The following is a 17,618-nucleotide window of genomic DNA, read 5'->3' on the forward strand; positions in this document are numbered from 1 at the left end:
GTGCTAAGGATCAGCAAAGTTGAGTTGGCACTGGAAAATAGAGTTTATGCTGTAACAGGTAGTCAGAGCTTGGTAATGAGGTGTATTAGTGTTGGCCTGAGGATCACAAGTAATGTATATTGTTTATGCCTGGAGGTGATGATGAGGTACTACTCTGAGAATCCATTACTGATTTTATCAATGAAGCTGAGATGGAGCATGCTGCCTGGGTGGAGATATGGCATTCCTGACCACGCAGCTGCTGGCAGCCAACTGACTGACCCTCTCGAGGTTATGGAAGAAGGCCCCAGGTGGTCCCATTCTTAATCTATGGTGGCCTAAGGTCTGGGAGATCTGGGCACTAGAAAAGATAACCGCTACCCTAAACAATTCTCTTAGGAAATTCTCCAGAACATGGCTCACATACTGCAGGGACATATTAAGCGCCCTGCCCAAACCCAGCACTCTGTGACACATATCCTCTTCCTAACTCACCACATACTCAGTGAATTGGGTTGCTTGCTAACACTGTCCTGGTTGATTCGTCCCTTTCACAGAATGTACTTTAATCCCCTTTCCTTCCCTGTTTTGCTTAGAATTAACCTCTGTTCGAGTTGCAGCCCCATCCTCTAGGTCATCCTCCAATCTACCCGAGAGCTTGACAGGGCACAGCATAAGTGTATAGAACTACTAACCAGAAAGGAGACCTCCTGCTACTTCCCAGGAAGGATACTTGGGGTTGAAAAGCTCTTTTGAGGAATACAGGAAACAGATGCAGAATGGGCCATCCTAGTTGTATTGACCCCATTTCTTTTCTTCCCTTCTGAAATCCAGAATAAACCTCTTTTGATCATATTTATGCTTATCTAAATATTGTGTTCCTTCTGATTCATGTAACATGTCTATATATTCTTACATGTGCGTTCAATTTTTTAAAAACTTTTTTGGGAGTGGGGAGGTTTTTCGGGGTTGGATAGAAATGTAGTGACAGATTAACAAAGAATGTGTGATCTGTGTTTTCTAAGTGCATGTCAGTGTTAAGAGGACCATTACATTTTAAAACTGTATACCCATTGAGCATGTCCTTATTTTTGTAGGATTAGAACCTAAAAAATCAATTTTGTTTACAGAGAGAAGAAAGTCTTGTATTTTGTGGGATCTGAAATGTAAAATAAACTTGGTATTGGACTAACTATTATGGACCTTGGTTAAAAATTATAATAGAGAATTTATTTTCACCCAGCTGCACAGTAAACTACTAGAGACAGAGCGTCAGCTAGGGGAAGCCCATGGGCGGTTAAAAGAACAGAGACAACTGTCTGGTGAAAAACTAATGGACAAGGAACAACAGGCAGCAGATTTGCAACTGAAGCTTTCACGTGCCGAAGAGCAGGTACTATCATTTTCATTAGCCTGTAGATGCGCCTAATCTCTCCTTTATGATTTTTAGATGTGCAATGTCAAATGATTACACTGTTGTGTTATTTGTAGATGTGTGTCAGTCTTTGACATGACTCTTCACTTTCAGTAAACCTACAATTGGTGTCTATCTTCTAATCAGCATCAACAACATAAAAACATAATGTCATTATCTAATATATTCACAATGTTGAATTATCTTACTGTAATTGTTTCAAGGCCCTTGAACACATTATTTACCCTATTATACTTTTCGTTACAATCTTTGAATTTCAGGTTTCACAAATCGGAATGATAATACAGTTCAGCTGCACCAGTTGGAAACCCAGTCAGCCTTATTTTCATGGACACCTTCTACTATTTTTCTCAAATGATTGTCTTTTAGTTCACTGACAGTTGCCGTCTTGCATTATGAAGTTATTCTATATGGAGGTTCTATACTTTCTTTTTAATATGTTTACTGCAGTACACGTATCTTGTGGACGCAAATTGCAACAAGAGTAGCTTAAATATAGTAATAGATATCTCATTTATATTGAATCCTTTTTCAATTTTCACTGTTTAGTGATATTCATAAGCTGCAGCTGTCGGGACTCATCCTGTACTAGGTAGAGACAAGAGCTGCTAAAGGGAGATGGCACAACCTAGTCCCTCAAAAGCAGAGCGTTGGTCACTGGTAAATTAAAATGACCATGCAACTTCTTTCATAGATTGCAGGAAGGACAGAAAAGCAGTAGACCACAGGCTGTGAGAGAACAAGTGTGAGGATCGTCTTGTACTGTAAAGATATTGTGTATTTTAATACATTATTATACAGACCCGTGAGCTACATCCCTGATGAAAGAACAGATGACAGACTTGCACAAAGTGAAGGACGGAGGAATTTCTGCTGTGGGAGTGTGAGAAGCTTAGTAGGTGCTCTATTATTATTAAACAAACGGTGTACTCCGGCAACGTGATTGTAGGAATCTGAATAGCAGTGGTGGAAAGTAGCCATGATTAGAAGGGGAACAGAACCTCCTCATTATTGATGGTCTCTCTAAGCACTGCTAACCTTCCACAGGTGATTCCAGATATATCTTGTCAACTGTGTGTTAGAAAAATATTACCTTGGTGTTCCGTTTCTTGTTTACCAGGTTGCATTTTCCAAATACACATTGCTCTTTAGGCATGAAGATCAGTCTTTTGAAATGTTCTCAAGTGCAGCGTGTCTCGCATACATCTCTGGTTTTCGAAACCCTTTGCACCAGTGCCCTTTGTCTCTTTCTTAGTCTTGATACTAATGCAATTGTATATTCTCTTTGATGTATTTGATACCTGGGCATGACTGTCATGTAACTGTGGATGCCCAAATCTCAGCTCTTAGGAGGGCAAAGGTCCACGTCACTTGTAAATTCCCCTGTGCCAAAATGGAAGAGGATTAAACTCCCAACTAGCACCAAAACCCTCTGCCTCATTTCAGTGTATTGTGCCACTCAACCGGTAGCTAAAAGATCTTGACTATAATAGCCACAATTAAATTCTTTTCAACCCGTAAACATGCCAGTTCTTCAGTATCTGGTTCACTTGACTGTACCTTTTCTTTAACTACCTCCATTGACTGTATGAACCCTTTGCCCTTTGATCCACTTTCTTTGAAAAGCACACCTACATCTGTTTTTCTTAAATTTCTTAGTGATTGTGCTGTGCTTGCTTTTTACTGTTTTAGCCCTTATATCTGCTTGTCTTAGGTTGTCATAGGCATTTGTACTCTAGTGGTATGTGCTTGGGTTATCAATATTACTTAGAACTTACTTTGCCTCCCCAATGCCTGTACTCTCAGTACACTCGAGTTGTATAGTACCTGATAGCTCGTTGGAGTGGCTGAACTACGATTCCCATCAAGCAGTTTCTTCACTGATTCCCTTCTCTTTAATAGTGCCTCTGCATACAATTCAATTCTTCCTTGCTTCCCTTGGATTGTCAGTGCCACTGCACCCCTTGGAGTGTTGAAACGATAACTTCTGTAAAGCATTCCTGCATTGTTTTACCTCTTCAGTTTAGCACCACAATTCATCTTTCAATTTTACTTTGGTTCCCTTGGTTTGACAACTCCTTGGTGCTACTTGGAGTGTTGGTGAGCTTCTCTTTGTATTCACCCTTTCCCCAAAGATATTCCTGCCTTTCACTTGTGGGACCTTGACCTGCCTCAGGCTTTGAGTCTCATCTCTACAACACCTTCTCCCGTGTCTGTATTCCTCGGCCCTTCCCAGCACTTTCCCGAGTGAGCTCACTGTTATTCACAGGGAGTAGCATGTCTGAGGGCTTTTCCATCCAAGCTCTTTTATGAGTCTTCATCTCTATGCTGCTTAAATCCTCCCTGGCTTCTCTAGACTGCAGAACACATTTGGCATCTCACATGATCCATCAGCATTTCAATAAACTCATGCAGGGTGGAATGCGCTTTGCATCTCCACCTTGCTTTTCCACCAGATATATCTAACCAACTGATGCACAGCCCTCTTCCTCTAGCGCAATGAAACAAGGGCATTGGAACTCTGAATCTACATTTAACACACACTCTCCCCTCACCCTCTAATTCAGTCTCCTCTTGCATCTGTAATCCACCTTCTATTTCACTGGCAGTTAGCTCTGCTGGCAGCATGCTTTGTCCACCACTATGAAAAACACTCAGATGTTCTTGTTCTATGTGGTTTAGGTTCAGATTTTCTTTTTTCCCCAGGTTGAATGTTGGAACTTCACATTCCTTAACTGGCAAGATCTAGCAGATCATAGATATTCTCTCTCTCTCTCTCTCTCTCTCTCTCTCTCTCTCTCTCTCTCTCTTTCTCTCTCTCTCTCTCTCTCTCTCTCTCTCTCTCTCTCTCTCTCTCTCTCTCTCTCTCTCTCTCTCTCTCTCTCTCTCTCTTCCCACCTCTCTCTCTCTTCCCACCTCTCTCTCTCTTCCCACCTCTCTCTCTCTTCCCTCCCTCTCTCTCTTCCCTCCCTCTCTCTCTCTCTCTCTTCCCCCCTCTCTCTCTCTCTTCCCTCTCTCTCTCTCTTTCTCCCCCTTTCTCTCTCTCTCTTTCTCCCCCTTTCTCTCGCTCGCTCTCTCTGCCCCTTTCTCTCTCTCTCTCTCTCTCTGCCCCTTTCTCTCTCTCTCTCCCCCTCTCCCTTTATGATGCCACTCACGCAGAAACCAGAAGATTGTACAGTATGTTGTAAAGCCAGGGTTTTCATATTTTATTTTTCTCATTTCTAGACAAGTCCGATCTATGAAAGTCTCATCAAAACAGGTTCATCCCTGTTCCTCCAAAACCATCAAGGACCACATTGACTCTGGCCGACTTCTGCAACCCCTCCTTTGCCGCTGGAATCTTCTCATCCCCCATGAAGCACTCCCTTGTGCACCCGCTTATTAAGAAACCTTCTGCCGACCCGTCCTGGCCTGCTAACTATCGCTAAATCTCAATCACTCCTTTCCTGTGCAAACTCCTGGAGAACCTGGCCATCTACCAGCTTAATCTTCACACTGAATCTGTTGGTTGCCTTCATGATAATCTGTCTGGCTTCAGAGCTGCCAGAAGTACGGAAACTGCTCTCCTAAACATCCGTGAAGACCTGCTCTCCAACCTTGATTCCAACACCACCTGTCTCCTCATCTTACTTGATCTCTCTTCTGCCTTTGACACGGTCAACCATGCCATCCTGCTCAACCGTCTCCGTGATAACCTGGGTATCACCGGTCAGGCCGTGGCGAGGCTGACTTCTTTCCTCTCTGATCTACCTTCCCAGGTCCAACTTGGGTCCTTCCTCTCCTCTATCTCTACCTGTGGTGTCCCCCAGGGGTCTAACTGCTCTCCCCGGCTGTTCAACCAATAAATGGCACTTCTGGCCCACTGCATTGCCGTCTCTGCCCCAACTTTCAATGCTGTGCAGATGACACTGAGCACATTTTCAGGCTACCTTCAGCCACCTTTTCTCCTTATCTGATCTTTGACTGTCGTCTGCTATCCAGGAGTGGTGTGTCGCCAATAAAATCTGCCTTAATGCCAGTAAGACTGAGATTCTCTTCATCGGCACACCCGCTCCCTCCTTTCCTGTCACTCTCTGGCCGGCCTCTCTTGGCCCTCTTCCTGCTCCCACCTGCGAGGCTTAAAACCTCTGGGTCATCTTCGACTCCACTCTCTCCTTCTATCCTCACATCTCTGACGTCTCTAAGAAGTCACAGTACCAGCTGCACCTCCTCAGAGGTATTCTTCTTTTCCTCTCCTTCCCCCCCCAGAGGCTCTGATTCTCTCTAGGCTTGACTATTGCTACAGCCTCTTTCTAAATCTGCCTGCCTCCACTCTCCACCATCTGCAACTCAACCAGAACAGGACTGCGAGACTTCTCCTTGGCCTCAAGGCCAGGGATCGTATCTCTCCAGGACTGAAATCTCTGCACTGGCTCCAATGGCTGCGAGGATTACGTTCAAAACCCTCTGCATTGTCCACAAGGCCTTCTGGGGCCGGGGGCCTCAATACCTTTAACTCTCATCCTAAATATCTTCCTTCTTGAGTTTTTTCTGCTCATCCGCCTCCAACTCCCTCAAGGTCAGTCGCTTCTCCAAGCAAAGAGTTGGTGGTAGATCTTTGTTCGGCTGGGGCCTCTTTCTGGAACAGCCTCCCTGCCTCCCTGAAACTTGAGGAGAACCAGCTCCAGTTCCGGAAGCACCTCAAAACCTTCCTCTTTGCTTCTGCTTTCTCTCCTCCTCTCCCCTGCTGAACTCCTGGCTGAAATTGCACTGGTTACCTGCCCATCCTCTGATCTCAGGCCCACGTCCCCTCCCCCACCATTTGCACACCTGCACTGCCTCCTTGGCAACCCCGCTCTTGGGGACTGTTTTCTGTATCTCTACAGCCCCCCACCAGCACTGACATCTGATGTCTGCACTTATCCTTGCACTTGCCACCAGCTGGCCGAACCTCTTATTGTTATTTATTCTATTTATCCCATGTAATGCACTGCCCCCCCTCCTCCCACCCCGTACTTTTCCCCTTCCCCTGCACTGAATGGCCCCTGGCGTAGTAGGATCGTTGTCTTCCCTCTGTTCCCCCTCCCTTGCCGTCTTGCACCTTGAAACACTTGTGTATAGGTGCGTTATAAATGCCATATCATATCATATCATATATATAGTTTTATATAGCATCGACCAGGCAAACAGGCATCAGCGTGATGTATAGGTAAGTCATGCAGGTTGATAGCTAGCAAATAGAACAATAGTACAATATAGACGAATGACTAATCAACTAAGTGATGCTGTCCCCTCTCGCACCTTGAATATTTTTCTTGGGGACTTTAATACACCAACCAATGGCCTTATCACAAACTATTTTGAATGTAAGAATAACCCAACAGGTTCTATCACCAACTCATAAGAAAAGACATTTATTAAATTTACTTACTGCCGATTCCATGCTTGTAAACAGTGGAACTCCAGTTCATCTTGATTGATCACTTTCTAATTCCTTTTTCTATATTGATTTGCTTTATTTTGCAATATTCAACAAAATCTACATACTAGAAACATTCGTAACTTTTCCTCAAATTCTCTACCCAAATTGGACGAGACTTTTCTTTCACAATCACAACTTTTAAATGTATTTCTTTCTGCTAATGATCTACTAAAAGGATATCATGAAATACTACAGAAGACCTGTTAGGCAAGATTGTGTGCAGTACCCTTTGGGAGACTACAGCAACCTTGTCTTCCTGGCAGTAGGTAACCCAACCTTTGGTATAAGTCTGTACTACACAGGTTGGTTGTGTGGCTGAGCAGCCAGGCTTATCTCAAGAAGGGTCAATGTGAGCAGTAGGGTTTTAACACAGAGATTCACAGTGACAAGTATTCAAATAAACACTTGCACTCAAGGTTTCGTGATTACACAATTATTAATTTAACAGTCAGTTATATAAGCATTCTTCAGAAGGGAGCAAAACATTTAACACTTCAAAATATGCTCTTAGTTTCTCTAATCAGATGATACCCATTGGGGATGGCACACAGACACTTCCTACACCCTCAGGTGACTTTAATAGCTAGGACACTGTGGACATTGATTTATCACTGGTACATGCAGAGCAATACTGAGTTTGGTGCAAAGTTTAGATTGGGGAATAAAACAAAGGTTAACAAATAATTCATAAACTGGTAAGTACTTTTTTAACCCTCCAATGCAAAGTAAATTAAACCTTTCCTGGGGGAAAGGTAAAAGCACAAAGGTCAGAGGTTGAAGAGTCTCTCAGGGAGCCAGACAGCCAATGTTAGTTGAGCAAAGTCTAGGGGAGCTGAAGATCTTCTTTGTAGGTAAGTAAAAGTCTTGCACAATGTTTTTAAAAAAGTTTGTGGAAATAAAATCACTTGAAGGTACACAAGCTGGAAGGCTTGAGGGGCAAAGCTGCAAGCAACTCTGCAAGGGCAACCAAGACAAGTTTCAACTGAGAACAAGTAAGGCCTCTTAACTTGACAGTACCTTTGGTTAGAAGAAATGGTTCCAGCTGGCTTTTGTTCCTGTGTAGCTCTGCAGATCCTGTTGTTCCTGGGCCTCAGTCATGGGGAAAAGAGGGAGGACGTCTGGGGACTGCTGCACAACTTGAATGTCAGTGGCAGCAATGGGCCAACTTCAATTCAGCCGAACTTTGTGGTTTCAGCTCCTCACGTCTATAGCATATAGCTCCACCACGGTCTCACGGATACCACTCTGGACTTTGCTCGTATCTGGGGTCCAGCACTCTGTTGAAGTTGCTCAGGTTTGGTCAGTCCTGCTGCAAGGGAGTCCGGGGGATCTTCCTGAAACAAGGGTCTGACTTAAAAGCGATGCACTTGGTTTGGTGTTCCTCTCCCTGGCACTTTGGTTCCTGCAGCAGCAATGGAAGTACAGCCTGCTCCGAGAGGATGTCCAAACGAGTTCACTTTGGGGTTGATTGGTCCCACCAATCCAAGGGGAGAAGTTGTCCTTGCAGGGCTTCTCTAGGCGAAACGAATTTCGGAGCTTCAGCACAGCAGCAGTGCTTCACCGGACAAACCAACGGTCCAGGAGTTGCAGCAGGCGTCTCTTCCAAGTTCTTTTTCGGATTCCTTCGTCCAGTGGTGGACTCTGCCTTCCAAGCCAAAAAGCCTTGCCTTTTATGCAGGTTTCTTCCATTCATTCCAGCCTAGCTGTCAATCACACAGCAGAGTGGCTGTCCTCCAAGGACATTCAGCCGGCCAATCACCTTTGGGCGCATTCCTGTAACCAAGGGGGATTAAGCACAAGGAGTTTCGGGCACCTCCCTCCCTTCCCGCCGCTGCCAGACACGCTGGAGCCATAGGCGGGCGTCACCAGTGAATCCCTCCTTTGACAAAACGGACAAAGGGACCAAACCTGGTTTGGTGCGCAGAGTAAATCTCAAGAAGGACCTTTACAATAAGAAATGGCAAAAAAAGAAGACCGGGCCATTTTGACAAAATGGGTACCCATGGGTGTCTTACTGCAGCTGCAATTGCAGCTTGCTGTAAAAACACACAATGCTAGTAAAATGTAAACCACTGCCACCAGCCATTAATTGTAGAAAGGGTAACATAAAAATGTTACATGAGAAATAGACAAAGGGGATACTAAGTAACCCCTCCAGCACCCTATGGTAAGATGGTGTGTTCTGGGTCTAGAAAGTTACAAAATGTAAGTAAAGTCAATTTCACTTCACTGCTCTTGGAAACAGTAGTTTATCCAAGAGAAGGTATTTAAACATTTGGGAAATCTAAGGGACTTCCCTGTGCACTGCAACTGAAGGTGATGTGTGTCACAATGTAAAGATGATGCCTATGGAGTTTGTCAGACTCCAAAGTCAAAAGAAACAGAGTATAAATCGCACAAAAAATCATGAGTGGGTAAAAGGTCTCACTCTCTCCAGGTTAGAAATGAAAAGTCCTAAAGTCCAGCAAAAAGAGCAGGGGTCTCTAAGGTATCGAGGAATTAGCACATTTCTGAGAATTCTCCCTAACAGGGCCTTAGATGAGGCCACCCCTATAGAACTTAAAAAGGTTAGGCAAAAGACAGTTGATGAATGGTACACTTCTGACTTAATTGTTAAAAAATGCATCATTGTAAACAAGAAAAGATTTTGCTCTGCTCAACATCTTAAGTTGACTTGTCTATATTAAAAATGATGTGCTTAGAGAGGAAGAGACTTATTAAGAAAGCCAAGAGTTTTTAATTCCAATACTATTATTGCAAGTGAGTTTAATTCAAAAATATTCTTCAGTACCGTTCAGAAATGCATCAGTCCTGTGAAATCAGCCCTCCTCGATCCATCTTTGCAATTATGTGAGAAATGCAATCTTGTTTTGCCTTGTGAAGGCATCATGAAGTAATACACAGACAACAGATTCAACTTTTTAAGTAAACGTTGGTTTTCTTAATCCCTTAACTGCTGAGGATTTTCGCTCCTTGTGCTGAGCCCTTTTTTGGACATTTAGGTATGTCTCATTCAATCCCTTGTAGCTTTCTGTTACAAGTGATAGCCCAGCCAAATGTGCACCCTTTTCTTCCCACATGTAGGCGGTCATACCGCCACCAAGGAGTCCTAGTTTGCTGTAGGGGGTGTGTGAAAAAATAACAAAAAAGGGACCAAATGTTTTCTTTTCATCAAAATATTCCAATTAAATGACATATAAAGAAGCCTGTGGGCTTTTCCTTGTAAGAGCTAGGAACACATTTTTTGCTGTTCTGAATTCACCATTGTCCGAGCTTTTGAGAACAGGTTGAGTGGAAACATAATTTATCTCTTTTATTTCAATAGGACATGCTTGGATGGAATGGAATAGGAGGGTAGGACTGCTGAATAGGGGGACAGAAAGGCATACATTTTTGAAAGGTAGACAACATTCCAAGTTCAGGAAGGGTTCATTTGCACAGGTCAAGCAACAACTATGTAGTTAAAATTCCAGTAGTTTGGGAACACTGACAGAAAGAAAAAAAAAAGGTATGTGCTGGACATGTTTGGACTTGTAAGGTAATGACTTCTGTGAATATTGAGAAAAGCAATGAACCGCTACGTTACCCCGAATCTTCTAGTTAGGAAATCACAAATTGTTCATAATGTTTCACAAGACATGCCATACCACAAGCCAAAAACAGAGACATGGTACACAGGATGTTTATGCTGACGGCCTAAACAGATGTATTTAGCATTTGAAAATAAGGAAAACAAATGTGGTGAAGAAAGAACGCAGGCAGACCTTTTGAAGGATAGGTGACTTGCGCAGGTTACAAAAGATTACAGTGCCTAAAGCAGCGACTAAATGTAGGTCACATTTGGGAAATGAAAGGGTTGTGTAACAAAGTGCAGTAGGAAATGTATGAAAACGGTATTCAAACCAAGAGCAAATAACAAATGTCCTATGTTCCCACAGGTGTCCCGACAAAAGCAGTATCATGTGTGGGTGCACTGACCTGGGCGCAAAGGGAAAAGGCTAAACCACTGGTACATCAAACACCCTGGGGAATACCGAATTTGGCAGTCTGGACATCCTCAGATTTGGGCCTGGGGTCTCGCAGCCACTAAGGAAAACAGGGAACTGCATGCATTTTTGAAAAGATGATACCAGTGGGAATCCAAAGAGGTCTGACTTTCGAGAATAGCCCTAGAATGTATTACCCACAAGGCCTGGCAAAGTCCAAAATGTAGACATTTGCCACTAGGAAACCACCGAAACACGCCAGCAACAACACATGTTCTACCTTCCCACAAGTGTCCTAACGAAATCGATCCCTCACATGCATGTGTGCGCTTACCTTGGTGGAAAAGAAAAAGGGTTGTCCGTCCCCAAGTCCAGCTGCAGTCCCAGGGAGCCCCGACAAGGTCACCACCCCTCACAGGAGGAAAAAGCTGTAATGCAGCCCAGCCAGAGGTCCAGGATGGCTGGGGGTGCTGTCGTTGGCCTTGGGCGCCTGTCACCCATATGGGTTGATCGTCCCCAAGCCCAGCGGCGGTCCCAGGGAGCCCCAGTGGGGTACCCATCCCTCCGTGCAGAGAAAAGCTGTAATGCGGCACGGTCAGAGCTCCAGGACGGCCGAGGTTGCTGCCCCGGGCCGCCTGTCTCCCATGAGGGTCCCCATCCTTTCCCAGAGGGCAAAGCTTAACACAGCCCTGCCAGAGGTTCAGGACAGCCGGGGGTGCTGCCCCCGGCCGCCTGTCTACAATGTGAGTCGACCGCTCACGAGGCCCAGCAGTGGTCCCAGGGAACCCCGGTAGGGTCCCCATCCCTCGCCAGAGGGAAGAGCTGTAATATGGCCTTGCCAGTGCTCCAGGACAGCTAGGGGTGCTGCCCCCAGCCTTTGGCTTCTGCCTCGCACGTTTGTCGACCGCTCCCAGCCCAGCAGGAGTCATGGGGCGACTCCGCGGAGTTCCTTTCTATCCCACGAGCGGAAAGATGTAACGCGGCACTGCTAGAGCTCCAGGACAACGGTGTGCGTCCGCCGGGCTGGGGCACCTGTCTCCCATGTGGGTCGACTGTCCACAAGTACAGCAGCAGTCCCAGATATCCATGGCAGGATCCCCATCCCTCCCTAGAGGGAAAAGCTGTAACGCAGCCCAGCCATAGCTCCAGGATGGCCGAGGGTGCTGCCCCCTTACTTGGGCACCTGTGTCCCATGTGGGTCAACTGTCCACAAGCCCAGCGGCAGTCCCAGGGAGCCCTGGCAGGGTCTCCATCCATCCCCGGAGGGAAAAGCTGTAACGTAGCGCAGCCAGAGCTCTAGGACGGCCGGGGATGTTTCCAGCAGCCTTGGGCGCCTTCCTCCCATATGGGGCTGGGGTAGTTTGGCTTCGGGGGGCCTCCCCAAGCCCAGCGGCAGTCCCACAGAGCTCCGGCAGGGTCCCCATCCGTCCCCAGAAGGAGGAGCTATAACGCAGCTCGGCCAGACGTCTAGGAAGGCCAGGGGTGCTTTTTCCCCCTGGCCTTGGGTGTCCGCATTGCAACTGTGTTGCCCGCTCCCAGCCCAGCAGCGGTCATGGGGTGACCCAGCAGGGTCCCCATCCCTCCCCAGAGGGAACAACTCTAACGTGGCTCAGCCAGAGATCCAGGACGGCTGGCGGTGCTGCGACAGGCAATGGGCCAAACAGCCCCCACCCCCATAATCCATTCCCTGGCTCCTTTCTGCTTCCCAGGGGTGGCAAAATGGTGCCAGGCCCTCAATGTTGCCCCACTAGGGTAGCAGAAAGGATGTTCCACTCTGTGGGGTGTTCCTGAGAGGTCTGGCCTCAGCGACTACCAATGTAGTGGAATGTTGTTTGACCTTCCTTGGGGGCAAATGGGTGCAAACAGCACCCATCTGCCCCCAAAGAAGGCAAAACAACATTGTACCTCCTGTGTGGCTTTTTTGGGGCTGGGGTAGTTTGGCTTCGGGGGGCCTCCTCAAACCCCAAAACCAATTCCCTGGTGGTCTAGTGCTCCTTTAAACTTTCAGGGGTGGCAAAATGTGTCCAGGCCCTTACTTTGTTCCCCCCGGGGAAGCAGAAACGATCTGCCCCTCCAGCCCCCTGATGCCAATACTGCCCCAAATATTTTTTGTTGTTGCCTTCCTTGGGGGCAAATGGGTGCAAAACAGCACCCATCTTCCCCCAAAGAAGGCAAAACATTGTGCCCCCCTTAAATTTTTGTTGGGGGTAGGGGCCTGTTTGGCTTAGGGGGGGCGGGGGAGGCACGCCCAAAATCAATTCCCTAGTGGTCCAGTGGTTATTGCTGGTACGATCCCCCACCAGCAATCCCCTTGAGTGAGGGTTTGTTGGAAAGGGAGCCCTCATTCAAGGAAATTGGGCATCCCGAGCAGCACATAAAAGCGCTGCTGTGAAATGTACATGCTGAAGCCTTTCTGCCTCCGCTGAAGCCTTCCACCTCTGTGGTATTGTCTGTGGTCACTGGGGACTTCATCACAAATTGCTCCTACCACACAGGCAGGTATTACTCGTCGAACTCTTAATCCCGGTCTTCCATGAATCCACCATGTAAAGGCACGATATGTCACAAGTCTATACCACCTGTATAAGAGATACAGAAATAGGTTACTTGAATGAATCCATTCATTGTTTGTTTCCACTACCTTGTCAAATGTAAGGCATTGTTAAAAGTACCTTTTCATGCAAAGTACTGACAGTATTTTTGATTTCAAGTTGAGACCAATTAGAAATGTGAACGAACATTCCAGCGAAAACAGTTTGGGAGATATTTCCAAGTGAAAGAAACTTAATTGTTCGAACGATAAATCTAAAGATGGACACTTTGGTTTAAAATGAGTAATTTATTCAATTTACAGAAAAATTATTTCGGCCGTGATCCATAAAAGTTATATTGATGTAGAGGAACAACATAATTATGTTTGCTGTCTCGGTCTTCAAATACACAACTTATATTCAGTGAATTTCCTTTTTATTTGGATTACAAGGGCGAACTGTAGCTCAAAGTTCATGCATAAGGACCATTATCATTCGCAACAGAGATCTTGTAAGGAAGGCGGCCCTGAAGTCATTGCAGTGGTGTGTCTTCTTCGGCATAGTAGGCCAAGCAGCCAGAGTTTACTCTGCAGCAGCAGTACTCCACTGGAGTAGGCATAAGCTCACAATGGTGTCAGGTCTTCCATGCAACTAGATTCAGGCTCCGGTGATTGATCCTCATGACTCATCTGATTCCACATCTTCTCAACTTTTTTCCTCTTTCAACGGTTTCCTCTTCTGAATATTCAGGCTCGTACAGCTAGGGCTGAATTGTTGCCATAGTTCCTGAATAGTGAAGAAGCATAGAATCAACAGTGAGCTAAATAAAAACCATTTTTGTTTGTATACAGTAAAGAAAAGCGGCTTCCCATTAACATTGAATGTTAAAGAAAGACAAGTGAAGAAATAGCCATGTTAAAAAAACACATTGTCAAAAGACAAGATTAATAGGCTCAACCTTCAAAAGCTTGCAAGGACACATGTTTAAATATGGTTTGGTAAAGACATTTGTCCATAATATCAGAAATGAAAAGCGACTACTGAGTTAATTCAGTTTAGCCAGTATAAGCACCGGTTGTCAGTGTGTCGTACTTGGCAGATTGCTGAACAGAGCAGAAACAAGTCAGGAAAACTCGAAATTAAATGCACCGACACGAAAGAAAAAGAAACTCCCAACATTGTGTGATCAGAAAGGGTTTGTTTACACTTGTCGAGGAACGAGGCGTCTTGCCATTTCCATGGAGACAGGTCAATAGACTGCGCACAGAGGACATTGCCATGAGACGTGCATTGGTGTTGTGAAAAGGGGCGTGAGCATCTAGTGATGTCAGCTTGAGGGGCGGGTGATCTGAATTAGCGCTTCAAGGGCACTCTAGCTTATGTCGATGGATAAACAAATAAGATTAGCACTGGATGACGGTACCCAACCCGTCGTTTTCATATGTGTTAAGGTGAGAAAAACTCAGGTCAATTGCATTGGACATTTTTTAAGAATGATCGATGTATGCTCTAAAATACATGCCCGCTCGATTGGGCCAATAATATTTCTGACCGAATTACCCCTTTAAGTTGAGCTTCCCTTCCCCAAGTTCAGAACAAATCCAAAAAGTCTGCGGGATTCCCTTCCTCAAGAGTTCAACACAGTTTCAAAAAGGCCTTGGTGCTTCTTTTCCGAATAATTTAACACAGTTCCAAAAGGCCTTCAGGCTTCCTTTCTCAAGAATTGCACACAGTTCCAAAAAGGAGTTGATGTTCTTTCCCCAAGAGTTCAATACAGTTCTATGGTCAATATAATTCACCACGTCTCGGGGATCACTTCCCCAGGAAGTCAGCTGCTCCAGGTTTCAAGCAGCAATTACTTCAAGTCTATTAACTTTCAAAATAATAATTCAACCCCTCAACCATTCAGGCTTTTCAAAAGTTCACAAAAGTTCCTTTTTCTCTCTGTATTTCTCAAGCACGAGTAACTGTGACAGAATTCAAGCTTCTTCACATTCGCTTTCCTTGGCCTTTTTTTCAAATAGGGGTCACTCAGGCTAGGCGCAGTTGTAGGACCACACGGTCCACCCATCACAGGTCACGCAACCGATAACCCTTGGCACTTTGTTGCAATTCTGTATTCTTCAAATATATCAATCAGCACTGATTTTATATTCTCCTTGGTCTTCTCTTGGCTTTGCCACAATGTGTATTTCACATAACTCGTTCCGTGGTGTTCACCTTTCTACACCACCTTGCTTTCACTTTGCTCATAAGTGTTAATTTCTTCTTTCAATCTCATGCTGTATTTGTTAGGCAGAATTGCATGCAGTACCCTCTGGGGCCACCATATACAATTAGGACTACGGGTGTAAGCAAAACCAACCTTTGGTATAAGTCTGTACTACACAGTTTTTGGTAGCGAGCTGAGCAGCCAGGTTCATCTCAAGAAGGAATGTTAGCAGTACAATGATGTTACACAGAGGTCTTACAATCACAGTGGTTCAAGTAGACACTTACACTCAAGGTTTCTTGGTAAAACACTTATTCATTTATTACACAATCATTTAGAAAACTTTCACTATGTAAGTGATTTCAATCATGCACTTCTCCTAAGTCAATGCCTAGCGTGTAATGCACAACTGAAACCCTTATTTATTTTGTGTCTAAAAGTTATTTTATTCTGAACGATGTACCACTTATATCACGCCCCTGTCTTGGAACCCCCCGGTTACACTGAACCAGGAATCAGGCTGGTTTGCAAAGTTAACATTTTTATTTATATATTCACAATATAATCACACTATTTTTAATGGGGATACCATAATCACCAATGGGGTGATTTGACACTAAGCAATCTCTTTAATCACAAGGAGTAATAATGAGCAAAAACAATGCAGCACAGCAATAATACTTTTGTATATGTTCAGAACAGATAGCAGTATAGTTACTATTTCCCCTTGTACACCCCTTAACCCCCAATATGCAATGTAAAGTGATAGAAGGAGAGAGAGCAGGTATTCAGGAAGGCAAATTCAAACAAATGTCAATCCCAATTTTCCCCAGCAAACACGAGAGAGAAACCAAATTGTTTGGCTAAATGTCAAAATGGTTTTTAAAGTTATCTGAGAATGGATTGGGTAAAACACTAAATATGGCTTAAATCACTGAAATTCTTTAAATTCTAATGGGAGCCGCTTTAGATAGTTGCGGACAAACAATAGCAATGATCTGACACTAATAAGCAATGTGAAAACTTAAAATTGAGGTTGGGTGCAATTGAAAGCTGTTTTACACGTGGCAGAATTTTACTTAAACAAACATTTGTGGCAAACCTTTCCATGTGTGGTAATCGCAATTGCGGGAAAAGTATAGGGATTTGAGATGTCGTTATATTGAAAGCTGTGGGTGTTAGCTACAAGCAAACATTTAAATTTTGTTTCTAGCATAACATTTGAAGAAGTTATGGACGTTTTAGTGGAGGTCGTTTTTTTTAGGTGGGCGTAAAATTGGAAAACAGGGATGCGCTTTCAAAAGACAAATGGGATTTCTTTACACTAGGGGATGACTATGAAGAAGCAAATACCACACGGAAGCACAGCCACTAGACCAGGGCGCCACTGGATCAGGGCGACTGCCTGCCGAGGAGCTTGCCTTCTTCAGATGAAATATATCAGCACAAAGATATGTTTAACAATACTATTACATATGGAAGATAGTAGGGATAAGATGGAGAGTTCAGGCAATTCAAAGAGATGTCTAACAAGGCAGTTCTGAATAAAAGAGAGGGTGGGTTTAGATAGGGATTGACTATGGATAGTACAGATGCTAGTGACAGTCCTATACTATGGATACTCACTATTTAGGTTTGAACAGAACAGTCAGGAATTCTGGTGCGTCAAGATCAGGGATTCTGCTCAGAAATTCTGCTGGGCACACCGGATTGGACAGGCTGCTGGGCACACCGGACTGGGCTGGGTCGGCAATGGCTCTGGTCACAGCTATCTGGTCATAGCACGGCACAACTGGATTGGGTCTTTTGATTCTGGTAATAATTCTTTTAGCAGAAAAGCAGTTACAGCACAGCCCGGCTGTTTCTTTTGTTCCCCTTAGGTTGGGTGGGATTCTGGAATTTTTAGGCCTAGTCGAAAATGGTTCAACTAATGGAATGGGCCTTTCTGCTTGCCAAGTTTCAGGAGTCGGGAGCAAGGAAGATGTATGGTCCTCTCGCAGGGTGCTCCGCCAGC

General features: G+C 44.9%; 1 protein-coding gene across 4 annotated transcripts in view; it reads left to right on the plus strand.

Moving 5' to 3' along the window:
- Window positions 1-17,618, plus strand: part of EEA1 (early endosome antigen 1) — a 1,786,886-nt gene that overhangs the window by 567,818 nt on the left and 1,201,450 nt on the right. For all 4 annotated transcript variants that reach the window (XM_069629072.1, XM_069629073.1, XM_069629075.1 and 1 more), the window contains one exon: window positions 1,223-1,372. In XM_069629072.1, coding sequence (XP_069485173.1) covers window positions 1,223-1,372 — 150 coding nt within the window. The remainder of the gene's footprint in view (window positions 1-1,222; window positions 1,373-17,618) is intronic.

Source organism: Ambystoma mexicanum, chromosome 12 (genome assembly GCF_040938575.1).
Source record: "Ambystoma mexicanum isolate Mex_15411 chromosome 12, UKY_AmexF1_1, whole genome shotgun sequence".
Taxonomy (NCBI): Eukaryota; Metazoa; Chordata; class Amphibia; order Caudata; family Ambystomatidae; genus Ambystoma; species Ambystoma mexicanum.